This window comes from Aedes albopictus, chromosome 3 (assembly GCF_035046485.1).
Source record: "Aedes albopictus strain Foshan chromosome 3, AalbF5, whole genome shotgun sequence".
NCBI lineage: Eukaryota > Metazoa > Arthropoda > Insecta > Diptera > Culicidae > Aedes > Aedes albopictus.
Genome location: NC_085138.1, coordinates 201,837,995 through 201,855,735, shown reverse-complemented (window position 1 = coordinate 201,855,735; position 17,741 = coordinate 201,837,995). Strand labels below are relative to the sequence as shown.

The window sequence follows — 17,741 nt, the reverse complement described above, 5'->3', positions numbered from 1 at the left end:
ACTTCTTTACAAATTCCTCGAAGATTTTCTGCGAAAGTTGCAACAGCGATTCCTTAGGAAACTTCTTCTTCAATTCCTTGAAGGATTCTTCAGTATTATGTAATCCCAAGAACTCTATAAAGAGTTTCTTAAACATATCCACAAGCGATTCCCACATGTTCTCTTCAGCATTTTTTCAGAGGAATACTTTGGAGTTCCTTCAAGATTTTTTTAGAAACTTCTTCAAGGGTTATTTTTGCACTGCCTCATACGATTTTTCTTGGAAGTCCTTTCAAGGATTTCTTAAGAATTTGTTCAAGCATTTCTTTAGTAATCATACCTGCAGGGATTTCCTCATAAATTCCCCCAATAATTTCTGTAGAAAATCATTCAAAGATTCCTTAGGCAATGTTTTTAAGTCCTTTTTCACAATTCGTTCAAGAATCTTTTAAGAAATTCCAGTAAAAATTTAATCTTTTCAACAAGGACTTTGTTTTTCAAGTTACGTATAAAGATTCGTTCATGGATTTCTCGAAGTTTTTCTTCAGATAACCCTACAAGGATGGACACATTCATCCCTAAAGAATTCCTGCACAAATTTCCTCGGGGGTCTTACAGAAATTCACCCAAGGCCTCCTGCGGAAATTCTTTTGAAGTTTGTTTTTTTTTTATTTGCACCAAAGAATTTGGAATTCTTTGGGGTTTCCGTCATTGATTTCTTGAGAAATTATCTAGGCATTTCATAATTAGTTCTTCCAAAAATCCCTTTGCTTACAGATTTTTTTCAGGAATCCTTTAAGTAATTACTTATAGTACTCCTAGTACTTGTAGTACTACTTCATAGTACTGTAGTAATCCTTCCAGAACATCATTAAATATACCTCCAAAATCAACCCAATACATCTTAGAATTCATCTAGGCGATTCTTAAAGATTTTTTTAGAAATTTCTGCAAAAAATCCTACAGACATTTCAACAAGAGTTCCTTCGTGAATACATTCAAATTTCTTTGGAAAATCTCCCACGGATCCATTCGGGTATGGCTTCAAAAATCTCAAAAAATCATCAAATATATTTTCCATGAGGAACTACTGCAAGATTCCTTCTTGAAGAAATCTCTAAAATCATTCTTGGAGAAATTCCTTGAGGTCCATCTGAAGGATTTCTTGAAGAGTTTTATGATATAATCCTTGAATGGCTTTATGCACGGTTCCGAAATGGTATTTCTGAACGACTGCTTGAATAAATTCTTACAAAAAAATCTCAAAGGAATTTTTGAAGGATTTCTTGATAATTGTTTGAAGAAATTCTTGAAGAAATGTCAGGAGGACTTCCTGAAGCAATCATTGTAAGTATTCGTAAACCAATGCTTAGAAAGTTTTCTTAAGTAATCCCTGAAAAAAGTTCTGAAGTAAATCATAGAGGAATTTTTGTAGAAGTCTTTGAAGTAACTGCCTGAGAAATCGAAAAATATATTCTTGCCCGAAGGAATTCCCGCAGAAACCCTTCAAGAACGTAACATGCGTTCAGTTCTTAATTTTGATAGATGGGGCCCCTGAATTTCAGCTGCTATCTTATGCCAAATCAACACCTATGTTTGGTTCTGTGGTTAGGATATCAGGGACATTTTCATAATGCTCATGAATTATACTTCCATATCGGTACTGAATATCGTAAAATTCAATTTTGATTTCGAACACATTTTTTTATTGTATTTTGGGGCTCCTGCAGGTGCAAAGAGTAGTCATCAAATTAATATAAACAAAACTAACGAAACTACATGAATAAAGTGTGTACATTAATAATTGTTAATAATAGAACATCAAAATAGCCATCTGTGTTCCCATTCCAAAATCTCTTGATAATCACGAAGAGGCCCCTACATACCTATCAGCAGATCGGCAAGTATTTAAAAACTTATACTTATATGTAGGAATCTTTCGCTAATCACAGAACTTTATTCAAACTGGGCCCCCAAATTCAGGAGGCCTCCAAATCAGGGAAGGTTTATAACACTAGACCTGCCCTGATTTGGAGGCCCCCTAGATTCGGGGGCCCGGTGCGGACCGCGCCCTCCGCCCACCCCCCCCCCTTGCTACGCCACTGGACATTGAGACTGTACAAATATTTGATCATTGATATTACAAGATAACTAGCTTTGCAATCAAAACTACACCATTCGCGATATTCGTTGGACACAGCATTCCGTGAGGAACTGTAGGAGAAAATATTATTTTGTCATCAGTTCCTCTTCTTACTGACCTTACGTTTTAACTGTGACAGTGCCAACTTATCAGCCTTTTTGTTTTATAAGCACTTTGAAAAGTATACCTGTATTTTTGTCCCAGTTTCAGTAAGACATGAATACAAAAATAGAAAGTGTAATAGAGTGTTAGGCATTTTATGAAACATTTTGGATCAACGACGAACAACACATTTTCGACAAAAATGTAAAAAATAAATCATCAAGAACTCCATTGATTATTTTCAGACATTTTATTTTTATTGATTTCACTGCATCGAGCCCACTTAGATTCACTTAGATAAATGTGTCAATAAATGAGGTAATAATGTAAATAATCTTATAAACAATGAACCACCTAATAAAGGGTTTCAAAATGACGGTAGTTTTTCATCGTAAGTTGTTTGGAAAATAAACGGAAACTATTGTTTCTCTCTGTTTTCGATAATAAACCGTTTGCGACAACAATAGCGTCTCAATTATGAATGAAAAATTTAACAATAGATCCTATTGTTGCGTATCCCATTGAATGCATATGGGACTTTGGAGGAGCTCCTATCCGAATCAGAAAAAAAGCAAATTTTGTTTTCGGATTGTTATCAATAACGTATTCATATCAAAATTTGTTATTGAAATATTTTAAAAATTCGCTATTATTAAGTTGTTATTGAAACTAACAAAACATGTTATTACACAGGTCTTCCAGGAACATTTTTTTGTTATAATTTTTGTTATTTTGCCGCTTATGACATAGAAGTTTATAACAGGATGTGTTATGTAAATAACATGAAAATAACTCTTTCCGCTACTCAGTTATTTTTCCAAAATAACACATTTTATTATGCTGTTGCTATTCCCTTCTGCTCGGGTCGAGGATCACTGACAATTAAGAGAAATTCCCCAGTTTCCGTTTGGCTTTTATAAGAAGAGCACACTTTTTTCCTATACATTTATGCTCATGATTTTATGTTTGCCCATCCTGTTGTAGTTGAGCAACATCTATGGGACGAGGAGAAGACTTTCAGGGCTGTTTTTTGTTTTGCCCACCAGGGTGCGATGACGTCACGTTTTCGATTCCCGCATCTCGTACCAATGTTTAGGGAACTCAAATGCATTGTCAATGGGGGAACCCAATTGATGTTGGCTGCAAACAATCCTATTGGGTGGGAATAGGGATGTCATATATGTGGTTTTGCCCGAGCTCAAACTGCTCAAGTTTGGACGCATTTCATGGCCATGGTATGACGTGAAAATGGAACAAGCACTCATTACCTGTATCCAGGGAGTGTGTGCGTTCCTTTATTACAGGGTCTAATTAAGGGGAAAAAATTGGGAAAATAGGAATTGTGGCAGAGCCAACAAGTACATTTTGGAACCGAACGGTTACAGCATCACACATTAGGCTGTGCCTTTTTAAAGCATTAATATTTCCGCATTTCATTTATGGATTGGAATTGTTTATTAATGCCTCTGCTAGAGCTCTCTACAGGTTGAAAGTAGCTTTGAATTGCTGTGTACGTTGGATCTTTAACCTATCGTTGTACTCAAGTATGACGTATCTCCAACCTCAATTGCTTGGTTGCGGCTTCTACGAATTTATCAAACTCAGAACAGTCTTGTCTATGTTTAAAATCATTTCTACTAAAACACCACGTTTTCAATTCGATAAATTACATCCCTTCCAAAGCATTCGTGTTAATAACTATATTATACCCCAATACAACACGTCACACTACGGACATTCTTTCTTCGTTTGAGGCATTGTGTAGTGGAATCACAGGGTGGCCACAGACTCGGGAAATTCTGGAAATGCTGGAAAAAGTCGGGAATTGAAATTCATCGGGAAATAAGCGGGAATAGGTCGGGAATTTTGTTTATGACCGGGAATTTTTTAAATTATGTGCCTCCAGAATGTAAAATCAAACCTAGATTTAATTAAATCTTGGCTCACTTTAAATCCAGATTCTTACACAGTCTCGGATGGCTCACGCATGGATTTCATTTCAAAATCCAAATAATGCAGACGGGCATTTGTTTCTGAATTACGAGTTATTTCTGGTTTGATGGAGATTATCCGGAAGACAGGTTTTTAATCAACGATTACACCTTAAATTTGGGCACAAACATATTTCAAATCACAATTTTTGAAAATAAAGTTTTAAACTACTAAAAAAACCTAATCTAAAGAACGTGAAACAATATCGCAAAAAAATAATTTTGGTAGCCCAATTTTGAATGATTTTTTAAGAAATGCCATAAAATACATCTCCAACCTTTTCTTAGAAAAATTTTAGCTTGTTACATTTCTATCAAAATGGAGAAATTAGTGACATAGTTTTAGAGATTCTAGTTCCTTGTAGTAGTTACGATTTTTGCCAAATTTTCAGTATGAGCTTTAGGACAAGTTTCAATTGATGTTTTCATTGGAACTTTTTAAAATAATTCCTCAACTTTCTTCGTGCATTAGCTGAAGCGCACCCCGCTGACGTAGTTTACGCTTAGTGTGCCTGTCTGGGTCATAATGACTCCAATGCACGACTAGGGTTAATTCGCTAGTGGAGGACTTCCTGAAATTATTGCTTTGTTGGAGTTTTTAACGGTATTTCTAAAAATTTCAGTTTATAGAAAAGCTCCCTGCAAAGCCATCATACTAACAATTTGGCGTTTCAAACATTTTTGGAATAATTACTAAAATTTTTATGGAGTTATGAATTGATAACGTAATATTGGATGGAACTCTTGAAGTGTTTTCTGTGTAACGATTTGTAGAATTACTGGAATAATTTTTAAATAAATACCTTGAATCCTAGCAATCACTATTATTACAACGGAAGCAAAATTGCAAGTTGAAAACCAGAAGACAGGATTCTCTAGATTTTTTAATCAAATCTTTCAATGTATGTAGGCAGTGAAGGAATTCCTGGTGTTACCAATGGAAAACATGAAAAGTTTCTTGCATCAATTTCTTAGGACATTTTGTTTTAATGTTTATTTTTGTGTATTTTAATTTATGCTAGGGTGCCTGTACCAGTTATCGCACTACCTAAGGAAAACTACTTCTAAAAAAATAAGAAGAAGATCAACGAATTTCGTCGATATGTCAAATGATATATTATATTTTACAGGTTTTTTTCGAACTGTGTGTGTAGATTTGCTTTACAGGAAAACTATAAAATCTGAGCCAAACCCACTTTTACTATTTATTACGGCGTGTGCCAATGATAGGAACCCTGTACCAGTTATGGACATATTTTTTTTATTTCGGTTCCACTCGCACTATTTACTTGCATTCCTTATGGAATTTGCCATAACTGGTACACTATGGCGAAATAGGGTGCAAGGAAGCTGAAATTGATTTATTTCTATCATAATTTGAGCAAAATATGAAGTTTGAATGAGTGCAATCATCATAGTTGAAGGTTGAAAATCAACTATGGCGAATTTGAGGTACTATAGCCATAACTGGTACACTCAGCCTAATTCTATACTTTCCTCAGGACAGACACGTGAACATTGTAGAAGATTTCTCAACAAAAATTCGTGAAATTTTGACAGTTTATCGTTTATCACAAAGTCCAGTTTATGAAATCCGGATTTTACCGTTATTCCGGAGTTATGGTCGGGGGCAATGAAGTAACCTCCTTCACAGGTAGTGGTGCAACCTTTAAGTCGCCTTCGAAAGCTAATCAAACTTCATGGTTTTGCAAACATGGAACATGTTTCTAGGGATTTCGAGTAAACTGGCTACGTCTCCGGATGTTCCAGAAACCTGATGCGCCTAGGGAACTGGCCACTTTTTGATTAGTTCTGAAACCTAGCTTGCGACAAATCAAACTTCATGATTTTGCAAAACTAGACTATAGATACATATTTTAAGTACACTGGCCACATCTCCGGATGTTCCGAAAACCCGGTGCTCACAGGTAAGTGACCACTTTTTGATCATTTTTGAAACCTAGCTTTCGACATATGTATCACACTTCATGATTTTTCAGAACAAGACTATTTGAACATGGTTCTACGGATATCCCGGGAACCTGGTGTCTACAGGGAAGTATGTACTTTTTGATTGGTTCTGAAAATTCAATATTCACGAGTTTTCAAGTAAGTTCTTCAACAATGGGATTAGCAATAAAGCCCAGAATATCGATATTTTCATTAAATATCTAAAATGAGCCTTACAAATTTTGTCAGAAATATCGAAGTTTTGTTTTTCAAGATTTAAGAATTCCTTTACAAATTGAGCTAGAAATTGTTAATGAATAGAAAATCTTTAATGAAAATCCCCCACATATTTTCAAAATTTAAGAATTCCGCTAAGGAATTGCTCTTATAGCAACATTCATATTTTCTTTTCTGAAATTACCAATTCTCACTAAACAAGAATTTTTCACAGGTATTACGAGAAGCTCCAACATAAATTTATCTGATACTTTTGAATCTAGTGGTTTGTATATGAACCTGTTGATATGTGTGACGAAATTTATTTTTTTTAATATTGATTTGTTAACTCAATTATTGCATAGATTTCCTGATTTGTTACCAGCAGAGTGAGAAAATATCACAGAATTTAATTAGTATTTTTACAATAAACTCCTTCCAGGAAATTTGTTATGAAATTTCTCGACGAATTTCACCAGAAAACACTCCAACAATTCGGCTTATAGGAATTATAACAGAATTATGTCAAGAATGCCGTCCTTCACATCTTTAGAATTTCTGGGATAGTGAAAAAAACTCCTATAAAGAATTCATCAAAGAGTATATCAGTTAGCCGACTCGATTTTTTTTTATGGGAACTTTATCAAGCATTTCTTAAGGAGATCATAAAAATATTTGTGGGAATTCCGAAACACATACAGTATCGGACAATAAAAATGCACCAAAGCCGTTTTCCCATACAAAATAGCCAACTTCAGATTACCATATCTCCTCAACCGATTGTTTTAATTTTTCTGTGACGAACTACAAAACATTTCAATTCTCAAAAACTATTGAAAAAGTTCGGTGGTAACTATTGATACAAAAGTTACAGATAGGTTGAATTTTGACAATAAAAAATGCACTAAGACAAAAAGTTGTATAGCAAAAAATACTGAAGTCATATCATTTTCGTCTCTTCAGCAAATGTATTCGTCATCACACTAGAAACATAGGTATTTGCCGAGGACACCAAAATAATGTGACGTAATCATTTTTTGCTATGAAACTTTTTGACTTGCTGCATTTTTATTGTCAAAATTCAACCTATCTGTAACTTTTGGATCAATAGTTATCACTGAACTTTTTCAATAGTTTTTGAGAATTCAAATGTTTTGTAGTTCGTCACAGAAAAATGAAAATAATCGTTTGAGAAATATCTGAGATATGGCAATCTAAAGTTGACTATTTTGTATGGGAAAACGGCTTTGCTGCATTTTTATTGTCCGATACTGTATCTTCAAGCATAGGTTTACTTTACAAGACATCCAAAATAAGAAGCAAATTTTATGCATATGTTACATGTAAATTTCTTTTGAAGTTAATGTCTCTAAACTATTGTAAAACTGTCACAGTATGTATCACGATGACACTGTAAATATTTCAGTTTTACAGATCCACCTAAAAGTTTGGATTTCGAATGTTTTACATGCTCCATAGGTATATAAAGAAAAGTCGGGAAAATTCAAAATTAATGCGGGAAAAATGCGGGAATTTCAATTTAGATTTTGTGTGGCCACCCTGGAATCAGTTACCTCCCGAAATTAAGTCATGTAGTAATATGTCAGAGTTCCGCTGGCAGAGCACACACTACTTTGATGGAAGGAATTAGTTAAACAGTTTAAATTTAGGGTTAGTACATATAAGAATAGAAGTAATAACCGAATTGATAAATGAATTCCGATTGCTAAATTTTAAAAGGTTGTACCTTACTTAGCAAGTATTTGTTAAATAAATAAATAAATGAATAAAACGCCCGCTGGCATTTCCCGCTTTGACTTGTTGTGAAATACCAAGAGGCTCCATCGAACTCTTCCCAGCAGCAAATGAAGGAGTAGGAGGCGCGTGGTAGTTTCATGGGTTGATTCCATATAATCAGCGCGCAATGTCGTAGTTTACGTGCGCTGCAGATTAGGGAATCTTTCCAAATCGTCGTTTTTCACACTTTTCTTTCGACAATAGCAGCCGTTCTTGGGCTTAACCTGCTCAGTTTGAGCTCTAGTTTGCTTGCTTCTATTGTAAACCTCCATAATATAATGAAATCGCGTGAAGGCGTTTTGCCCCCGGGGCGTTATGCCCGCAGTTCCCCTACATATAAGGCTATCTGACGTTTGATCACCCTTCTCTTTTTGGCTCCTGAGAAGGATTGGTTTGGTTAAATATTAAACAAAAAATTGCTATCTTCTGCTGCTGCTTGAGAGAGAAGGGTGATAATCGTTAGATTGCCTTATATATAAATGAGGTGATCACTTGAAAATGAAACTACATCGAAGTATTAAAAAGTAACGTTTATTTCATTTATTTGAAATTTCGATACACATTTGGCCGACAGATTGGTCCCAAATCGTAAGTAGCTAAAACACTGTCGTGAACGCTCATCGCCTAAAATCGAAAACCTATCCTGGAGAGGGCGGGACTACTCGCGGAACATTCTTGCAATGATAAATAAATAGCTATTTTAAAATGTCTTTACACATCGAGACTGTACACACTTACGGGGATATCACTAACGGCGTCTTACGAGGGTACTTTGTACATTACGTTTATCGGTATTTTTTTTTTTCTACCGCTGAGTTTAACAAATACATTGATTGCTGTGTGTCAAATATGGTTCTATTTCGATTCATAGGTACGTCCTTATGTTAAGGTCAATAAAATGCGTTTTTCTTCGTTGGTTTTAAAATCTGAACATTTTAAGGAACTGATCTGTTTGCAAAACGTTTTTTTCAATACATTCCAAACTGACACATTTACGACATTTCTAACTAGAGTTTGTAGGGCAACATGATTTTAAGCACTTCTTGGATAGATGAACATATTTCTATAAACAAGAAGTAGGGTCTGGGACCATTTGGGCAGGAGCACCTATTTTGGGCACTTGCTGCTACAACTCGGTCAATTTCAAACCGATTGAATTGAATTTTTGTACATGGCTAGCTGATCGTGTCGCAAAAATCAAGTCAATCGGTTGAAAGTTGACTGAGTTACAGCAGCAAGTGCCCAAAATAGGTACTCCTGCCCAAATGGTCCCAGAGCCTACGCGATGAAGTTTCCTGTATTTTCCGGGATCAATTTCAACAAATTCCACACGTTGAAAACCGATTTATTATTTTGAGTGGTGCTTGACCATTTGGATGGTATACCAATATTTAGGGAACTCAAATGCATTGTCAATCGGGGAACCCAATTGATGTTGGCTGCAAACAATCCTATTGGGTGGGAATAGGGATGTCATATACGTGGAATTAACCGATTGGAGTTCTTTGATTGGATAAGGATCACCCACCAGCTCTCGAACGCAAATGACCCACTACACTCGATTGTTTTGTTTGCACGGGTCTGGTTTTTGCTATAACTCAATTGTTAACTAATTTCAACTAGTCAATTTTTAACTAATTCTGGGGGGGATCGCAAATCGACCACGTTCTAATTAATGAAAGGCACTCTTCCGACATAATCAGACCTAACGGCAACTCTGACCACAACATGGTGAGGTGAAGGTTAAGCTGTACCCTAAACTCTCCGCCATTTTTTTAATTTTTGATAACTGACACTGAGGAATATTACAAGTGGTAGTCGAAATACGCGTATATGTCAAAGGATAAGCAAAAGAGGGCGGATTACACTCATTCGAAGAGGGTACTCTGGTTAGAGGATTCGAAAAGTCGGTACAAGATCTCCGACTTTAATAATGCCGCCTGCATCCCACCGTAATTATATCAATTCAGGCCAAACATTTCAATAGGTCCTATCTGCATTTGAGAGGCTCTCTTTGTTCACTTTCTCTTTCAATTATTGCAATGTAATGGTACACTTTTCAACTACTTTTGCAGTACAAATCAAAAGACGATTGTTTTGACCATCGTTCAATGCAAGGAGACAATCATAATACAAATAAACAGCTGAGATATTAACGAAAGAGAGGGAAACCAAAGAGAGCCTCTCTTCTGCAGATAGGACCTTTAGAAATGTTTGACCTGATCTATCTACCACACAGAGCTATGGAAAATCGTGAACGAGAACAGCTTTCCCGGAAAGCATATCACACTTGATAGCATAACAGACATCCCGAGCAAAGGCGGATAACAAAATGATAACAAACTCTGTTACCTGGTTATCATTCGTACACAGTTCGAAAAAAACCTGTAAAATTATGACGGATCGAATGTAACAAAAGGACCCCGTCATATATGATGGAAATTTATGTGCGAACTTAAAATTACATTGCAGATATTTGTTAGAAAATATAAAGAAAAATTGAGATCCGACCGAGAATTGAACTCAGATCCTTGGAGTGTGAGTAGCACGCCCGAGCTCACCCGGCTATCTTAGCTTGTTGAAAAGCAGACAGTCAAAGGTAAACTGCTTCTACCACAATGCACGCATTCCCGACATGCTCCGACTGCTGCAAAGAGTACTGAGAGAGACAACGGGGAAACCGCCACAGCTGCGAGCAGCCGTTCTTTGGCTGACGACGGAGAGTGGCTGGCATGATTTATAGCAGATGCATGTAAATTAAAAGCGAATATGCTTTAAAATCTGTAAACAAGCCGTCTGACCAGCAGCGGACTGCTCGGCTGACGTTGAATGTTGGCGATTTACATTTTTCTGTCGCAAATTTCAGTTGATCTTCAATTTACGTGTTGTTTAACTTTCATATTTTTTTGCTGTGTATGATAATTGAGTTTGTTATCATTTAGGTTGAATTAAGAACCAACATAACAAAAATGAAAACTCAAATTTACTCCACGAATACCAAAATGATAAAAAGTTATGTTATCGTTGAGTTCAAATTGATAACTAATTGTGTTATAGAATATTTTATTAAATATTACACTTAGTTATCAACATGAAAAGATACAGCTGATTGATAACAGGTTTAGTTATCACTTGTTTCTCATTCAGAGCTATTTTATCGACCAAAATAGTAAAAATCCGACATAGTTAGCAGTTTCTTATAATTATAACTCATATTTCAACTATTGCGCCCAGTGGGTCTCGAACCCTGACCGAGTGATTATCGGGCGAAGCCGATAACCCCTATACCAACGGGTCTCAGTGAGAGGGAGAGTGGTTGAAGGCTACGCTTTTGTACTGCAGTCGCAATGAAGATGGTAAGCGGAATCTATTTTTAGATTCGAGGTTCACCAAGCCTCAATTTCGGGAAAGCTTTGAAATGTGTGTTTGGAAACTGATAACATATTATCATTAATTGGAAAAGATGATAACAAAAATAACATAATGATAATACCGATAACATAGTTTATTATCAAAGTGATATCACTTAGTTATCCGCCTTTGTTTGGGATACATAATAGCAAAGATGAACAGTGTACTGTATTGGAGTGAGCAAGCGACGTATGTTAACCCTTTGGAGCCGGAGGGGTCATATATGACCCCAACATAGAAACGGCTGTATAAATTCACCCATTCGATAGATCAGAATACTGCCTTCGGCAAAGTTGTTGCAAGTTGAGTCCTCTATTAGGGAAAGTCCTAAGTTTTTTTTTTTTCATTTTGTTGTAAAAATTCCTTGACCCTAAGAATGGCTATGCTAACCGGTTCACGTTACGTTAACAATAAAAATTACAATTACAATTACAAATTACAAAATTGGGATATTTGTATTTGGGGCTTCATTGATAACCTAGAACATCCTAAACACCATGAAATTTGGAAAAACGAAATAATTGACAAACCAGTTGTTCTAAAAGCTGAACTTGGATGTGAATTTCGTTTATATGTATCCATTTAGCCTTTGTCATGAATATCAAAAGGTGTTTTATATTCTGGGATGTTCTAGGTGTTCCAAACTGTCCTGTAGTGAAGTCCTTCAAATCTACAAGAATATTTTTATGTATTTCCGCCACAATTAATAGCACTCCATAAGCAACTGGAATCCGTGAAGCTCTTGACATTTACAAGGCCATTCATAGACGCTATAGGGATATTCCAGGTCAGCCAAACTACCTTGGAGTTCAGGACTTCAGGTCTACACTCGTAACAGTATCCATATCTGTTATACTGAGAAACGCTACATAATCAACCGCAGTTACTGAAGCAATCTGAAGTCTACGAGCTTATTATAAACCTTTGGGACGTCTAGGGTCGTCCAAACTGTTCTATAATAAAGTCCTTCAAATCTACAAGAATAATTTTATGTGTTTTCACCATATATAATAGTATTGTATAACCTGCTGGGGTCCGCGAAGCTCTTGAAATCTCAAATGCCATTCAGAGACACTACAGGGATATTCCAGGCCAGCCAAACTACCTTGGAGTTCAGGACTTCAGGTCTACACTCGTATCAGTATCCATATCTTTTGTTCTGAGTAACGCTGCATAATCAACCGCAGTTACTGGAGCAATCTGGAGTCTACTTTTTTATTACAATCCTTTGGGACATTCACGGTCGTCCAAATTGTTCAATAATGAAGTCCTTCAAATCTACAAGAAAAATGTTATGTGTTTTCACCATAAATAATAGCATAGCATAATCTGCTGAGATTCATGAGGCTCTTGAAATCTCAAATGTCATTTAGAGACACTACAGGAATATTCCAGGTCAGCCAAACTTCCTTCAGGTCTACACTCGTAACTGTATCCATATTTGTTATACTGAGTAACGCTGCATAATCAACCGCAGTTACTGGAACAATCTGAAGTCTATTTTTATATATTAAACCTGTGGGACATTCGCGGTCGTCTAAATTGTTCTATAATGAAGCCCTTCAAATCTACAAGAAAAACTTTGTGTTTTCGCCATAAATAATAGCATAGTAGCTGCCGAGATCCGTGAAGCTATTGAAATCTCAAGTCATTTAGAGACACTACAGGAATATTCCAGGTCAGCCAAACTATCCATAAGTTCAGAACTTGTAGCGTTCAGTTTTATCCAATAAAAAGTTTGTTATAATATTGTCAAGTTTGTTCATCGCCAAACATATTTATACGCGAAAAGTCTCACACTTCGACCACTGTTCCATCTATGCAACGCTGGATGCTGTCAGTACATCACGCCACAGACAGCGAAGCCTCGCTTGGCGGCAAAACGGTGCGAAAAGAGAAACGTCAAAGTTAGGAAAAAAAAGGTGACTCGGGACGAAAGCGGACGAGGAGCTTGGCTTCTTCTCTCTTGAGCCGGCAAACGGGTCGGACGCCATTGTTGGAGGAGAAAAGTTACCGTAAACTCGAGATAGCTCTTCGGAAAACGTTTGAGTTCCGCGCCGACGTCGAGTAAGATTTCCGGGTGTCAAGATCGTGGCCACGGAAGAAGCCACGAGACAGCAGCAATTCAAATATCGTGTGGACAGGAGTTGTGGCTGCTAAAGCCGTGATTGCACCGACGCCGTTGGGTGATGTCCGATTGAAAGGAGATGGCTTCGCGGTCGCATCATGATCGGTCCGAAGGCAGGACACCAATCTTCCAGGACGTCCTGTTTTGCCGGTACGTCTTCACATTCACAGCTCCGCTTGGCTTGAACGTCGTGGGGTCCTCCGAATTATCCGATGGCCGTGGTAGAACGCGAAGACAGAAAAAGTGCGACGACAGCAGTGTAGGAGATAACCTCAACATCCCGACCGTCGGCATGAAGCCGGCGAGGCAACGGTGGCGCGACCGCTATCACATCGACAGTTCTCAATCGTGCCGAGCGAGGCCAGCTCCCAGACGTGGTGAGGCTACTGGCCGGACGGGAGATTCCGTGAGTATCTTCGAACGATTCTGCGGGATCGAAGTGAGCGAATGGCCAGAAGGCCGAAAACGACTGTTGTTCATGTGAACATAGCTAAGGACAGCACAGACAGGGACAGTTAGGATCAAAACCTAGAATAAATGCTTAAAAGTGTACCATTTTATGAATCTTTTAACTGTGGGAAAGAAGCTCAAAAAATCAACTGTAACAAACTTCAGGTCTACACTCTTAGCATCAGCTAAATCTGACATACTGAGTAACGTTTCATAATCAAAAGTGGTGACTGGACCAACTTAAAGTCTACTATATATTTTTATGAACCTTTGGGACATTGAGGGTCGTCAAAACTATCCTGAAGTTTAGCTCTTGATAGTAACAGTAGTTAGTCTCACAATGAACTTTAGACTGTAATCTATAATAATAGTTTTGAGATATTCCAGATCAACATCGCTACTCCGGAGACCATAGCGTCAGGTCTACACTTGTGATAGCTTTTGCAACTAAGTTAAGGTGTTACATAATCAACTGAACTTACCAAAGCAGTTAGAGGAACAATATGCGTTGTTATACATTTTTGGGATATTATGGGCTTCTTACTGTTATGAAACTTAGTTGATAAAAACAACCACTGTAACTTTCAGAAGACTTGCTGGCCATGATAGATTACAAGTCGTAGCTTTTTATGGAAGAAGTTACCGTTACACTCGTAAACTTTAGGATCTAAACTCAAGAACAGTTTGGATGACCTGTCTATTTACCTTCCAGAAGACATACTGGACATGATAGATTACAAATCGCAGCTTTGTATAATGAAGGCAGTTACCGTTACACCAATAGACTGTAGGATCTGAACTCAAGAACAGTTTGGATGATCTAGAATATCCCGACTGATCGGATACTGTCTATTGAACTTTCAGAAGACTTACTGGACATGATAGATTAATTGTAGCTATGTATAATGAAAGAAGTTATCGTTACACTCGTAGACTTTAGGAACTAAACTAAAGAACAGTTTGGATGACCTAGGATATCCGGACTGATCTGATATTGTCTATTTACCTTTCAGAAGACTTGCTGGACATGGTAGATTTCAAATCGCAGCTTTGTATAGTGAAAGAAGTTACCGTTACACCCATAGACTGTAGGATCTAAACTCAAGAATAGTTTGGATGACCTAGGATATCCCGAATGATCTGATACTGTCTATTGAATTTTCAGAAGACTTACTGGACATGATAGATTAATTGTAGCTATGTATAATGAAAGAAGTTATCGTTACACTCGTAGACTTTAGGATCTCAACTCAAGAACAGTTTGAATGACCTAGGATATCCCGACTGATCTGATATTGTCTATTTACCTTTCAGAAAACTTGCTGAACATGACAGATTACAAATCGTAGCTTTGTATAATGAAAGAAGATACCGTTTTAGCCATATACTTAAGGATGTAAACTCAAGAATAGTTTGGATGACCAAGGATGTCCAGAAAAATATTCTGCATAATATTCCACCGTTTTTCTACCGTTTTTATACTACAGAAAAACGTAGAAAAAACTTCAGAAGAACGCTTGGAAAGATTCCGGCTTCAAAGGGTAAGAAGATTTTCGGCGGCATGTAGGAGAACGGTCAGAATGGTGAATCATGAGCTCGATGCACTTTTACAATGAGCCCAACATCCTGAAAGCTGAACGAATACAATGGTCAGGGCATGTCACAAGAATGCCGGAAAATAACCTTGCAAAGTTTGTATTCGCTAATTATTGGTTGGCACAAGAAGGCGTGATGGACAGAAAACACGAAGGGCGAACCAAGTGGTGCATAATCTGGCGAGCATTGTGTGAGACAGACGTTGGAGAGCTGCAGCTGCAAGCAGCCCGTGCATTATGTCTGCAAAAAGTTGACATAGTGTTATCGTAAATTTGATGTTATACTAAAAAAAAATGAAAAATACATATTTTTTTCATCAGAAAAACTCCCCGAAAACATCATCGCGAGCTATCCTATTCGGACTCTAGCTATCTGTCAGAGCAGTTGCCTTTTAGTATTCCTAATATATCATTTCCATTGTAATTCTGCAGTTCATAAAATTACCAAAAAAAAATCACAAACTTCGACATCAGTCTCACACGAGCGTCGACAGCTCGTGCGGCGAGTTCGTGGCAGTAACATTACTCAGGTCGAGTGTGGCCGCATTCATGTTGGTCGGCATTCCCGGACTAACGGATCCGGTCGCGTCTCGACCCAGCAGTGCGTTGACCTTGGGGGTCGGCGGCGTTGCCGTTGCCGCCCGCATCCCACCGTACGATGGCAGGTACGCCGAGTGGTTGAAACTGATATGGGAATGGTTCCCCGAGAGGGGTGTCACTGGGGTCAGCTGCTGGGCAACCGGGGTGTGATTGTGGTTCGCATGACTATGGTTCAGTGCCATGTGGGTCGCGTGCCCGTTTTGATTGAGATAATGCGCCGGGTGGGATATCGTGCTAATCTGCGGTGAAAGTGTCAGGTTCAAGTTCAACGGGGACTGTCGAACACTGATGGTTTTCTCCCGTTGCCATACGAACACGTTGTGCACCATGGCACCCCCGCAAAACACAATGCCCACGCCGATCAATATGCTGGTCACTATGGCCGGTGTCGAATGGAATTGCGTGAAGGTGTACAGAATAATCCCTAGAAGAAGAATGGAGATGCTATTAATAAACGGGAACATTTCACTATTATAGCTTCCTACCTGTTAAGAAAATGGGAATCGAAATGAAAAATCCACCAACTGCACACACTCTGCTGACACTGGATTTTTGTAAGTATTTGTTCCCCCTGAAAAAAAAAAACAAGAATATATGAAGAAATTAACGGTTTGTCAACACCATAGATAGATAAATGAAGAGCAGATACGTAAAATAATTACATTTTAACAAACTGTAAACAGTAGTTTTGTGAGACATAACTTGATTAAAAAGAAAGGTTTAATTTCTTCCTTGTCGAATGTAAATGAACATTTGCGGTGAAAGATAACCAAATGCCAAAGGAATTGTTGCACAATATGCCCGTTAAATGCTGTAAGTAGGTCTATCGCCTAGTCTATTGAAGTTTTAAAAAGATATCTGGACGGACAAAATGTCCGTTGAGGTCAAAACACCATGGGTTAATCTTAGAAACTTACTGGTTTAACTTTCTTTCTTATGAATTGGCATCTTTAGCGGTGTTGAGATAATTCCATATTCAGAATCTGCATGCAAAACTGAGCCGAAATCCAAATTTTCATGAATTTCTGTGCCCGGGAACCTATTTAAAAATCAGTTTGAAGTTTGTATGGGAGCGATTTGTCGAATCACCCCTCGTCGCATTTTGTACTGGGCGGAGCTGTCAAGCAGTTGGCCAGCTGTCAAAAGGTGATTTTGAAAATTCTCTTCGAAATCAATTTTAGGTGCCAAAATGAAGTTCTAAAAATCTGAAAAAAATCATGGTGGTTCAGAAAAAGGTGCTCTTTCGCATAAAATCAAAAAATCAATACATTTTTCTTAATTTAAAAACCCAATTGATGATCTGAAGGCGAACTATCTAACTAGGGAAGATATCTCCCTAGAAATATGTAAATACTTTGAACCTCTATTCAGAATAAACA

General features: G+C 37.5%; 1 protein-coding gene across 1 annotated transcript; it reads right to left on the bottom strand.

Moving 5' to 3' along the window:
* Window positions 1-8,693: 8,693 nt before the first annotated feature.
* LOC115261515 (uncharacterized) lies at window positions 8,694-16,950 on the bottom strand (the record flags this gene model as incomplete). Its single annotated transcript, XM_062857698.1, has 2 exons — window positions 8,694-16,786; window positions 16,848-16,950. Coding segments are annotated over 2 exons (651 nt in total), but the record flags the coding sequence as incomplete, so codon positions are not given.
* Between the last annotated feature and the right edge of the window lie 791 nt (window positions 16,951-17,741).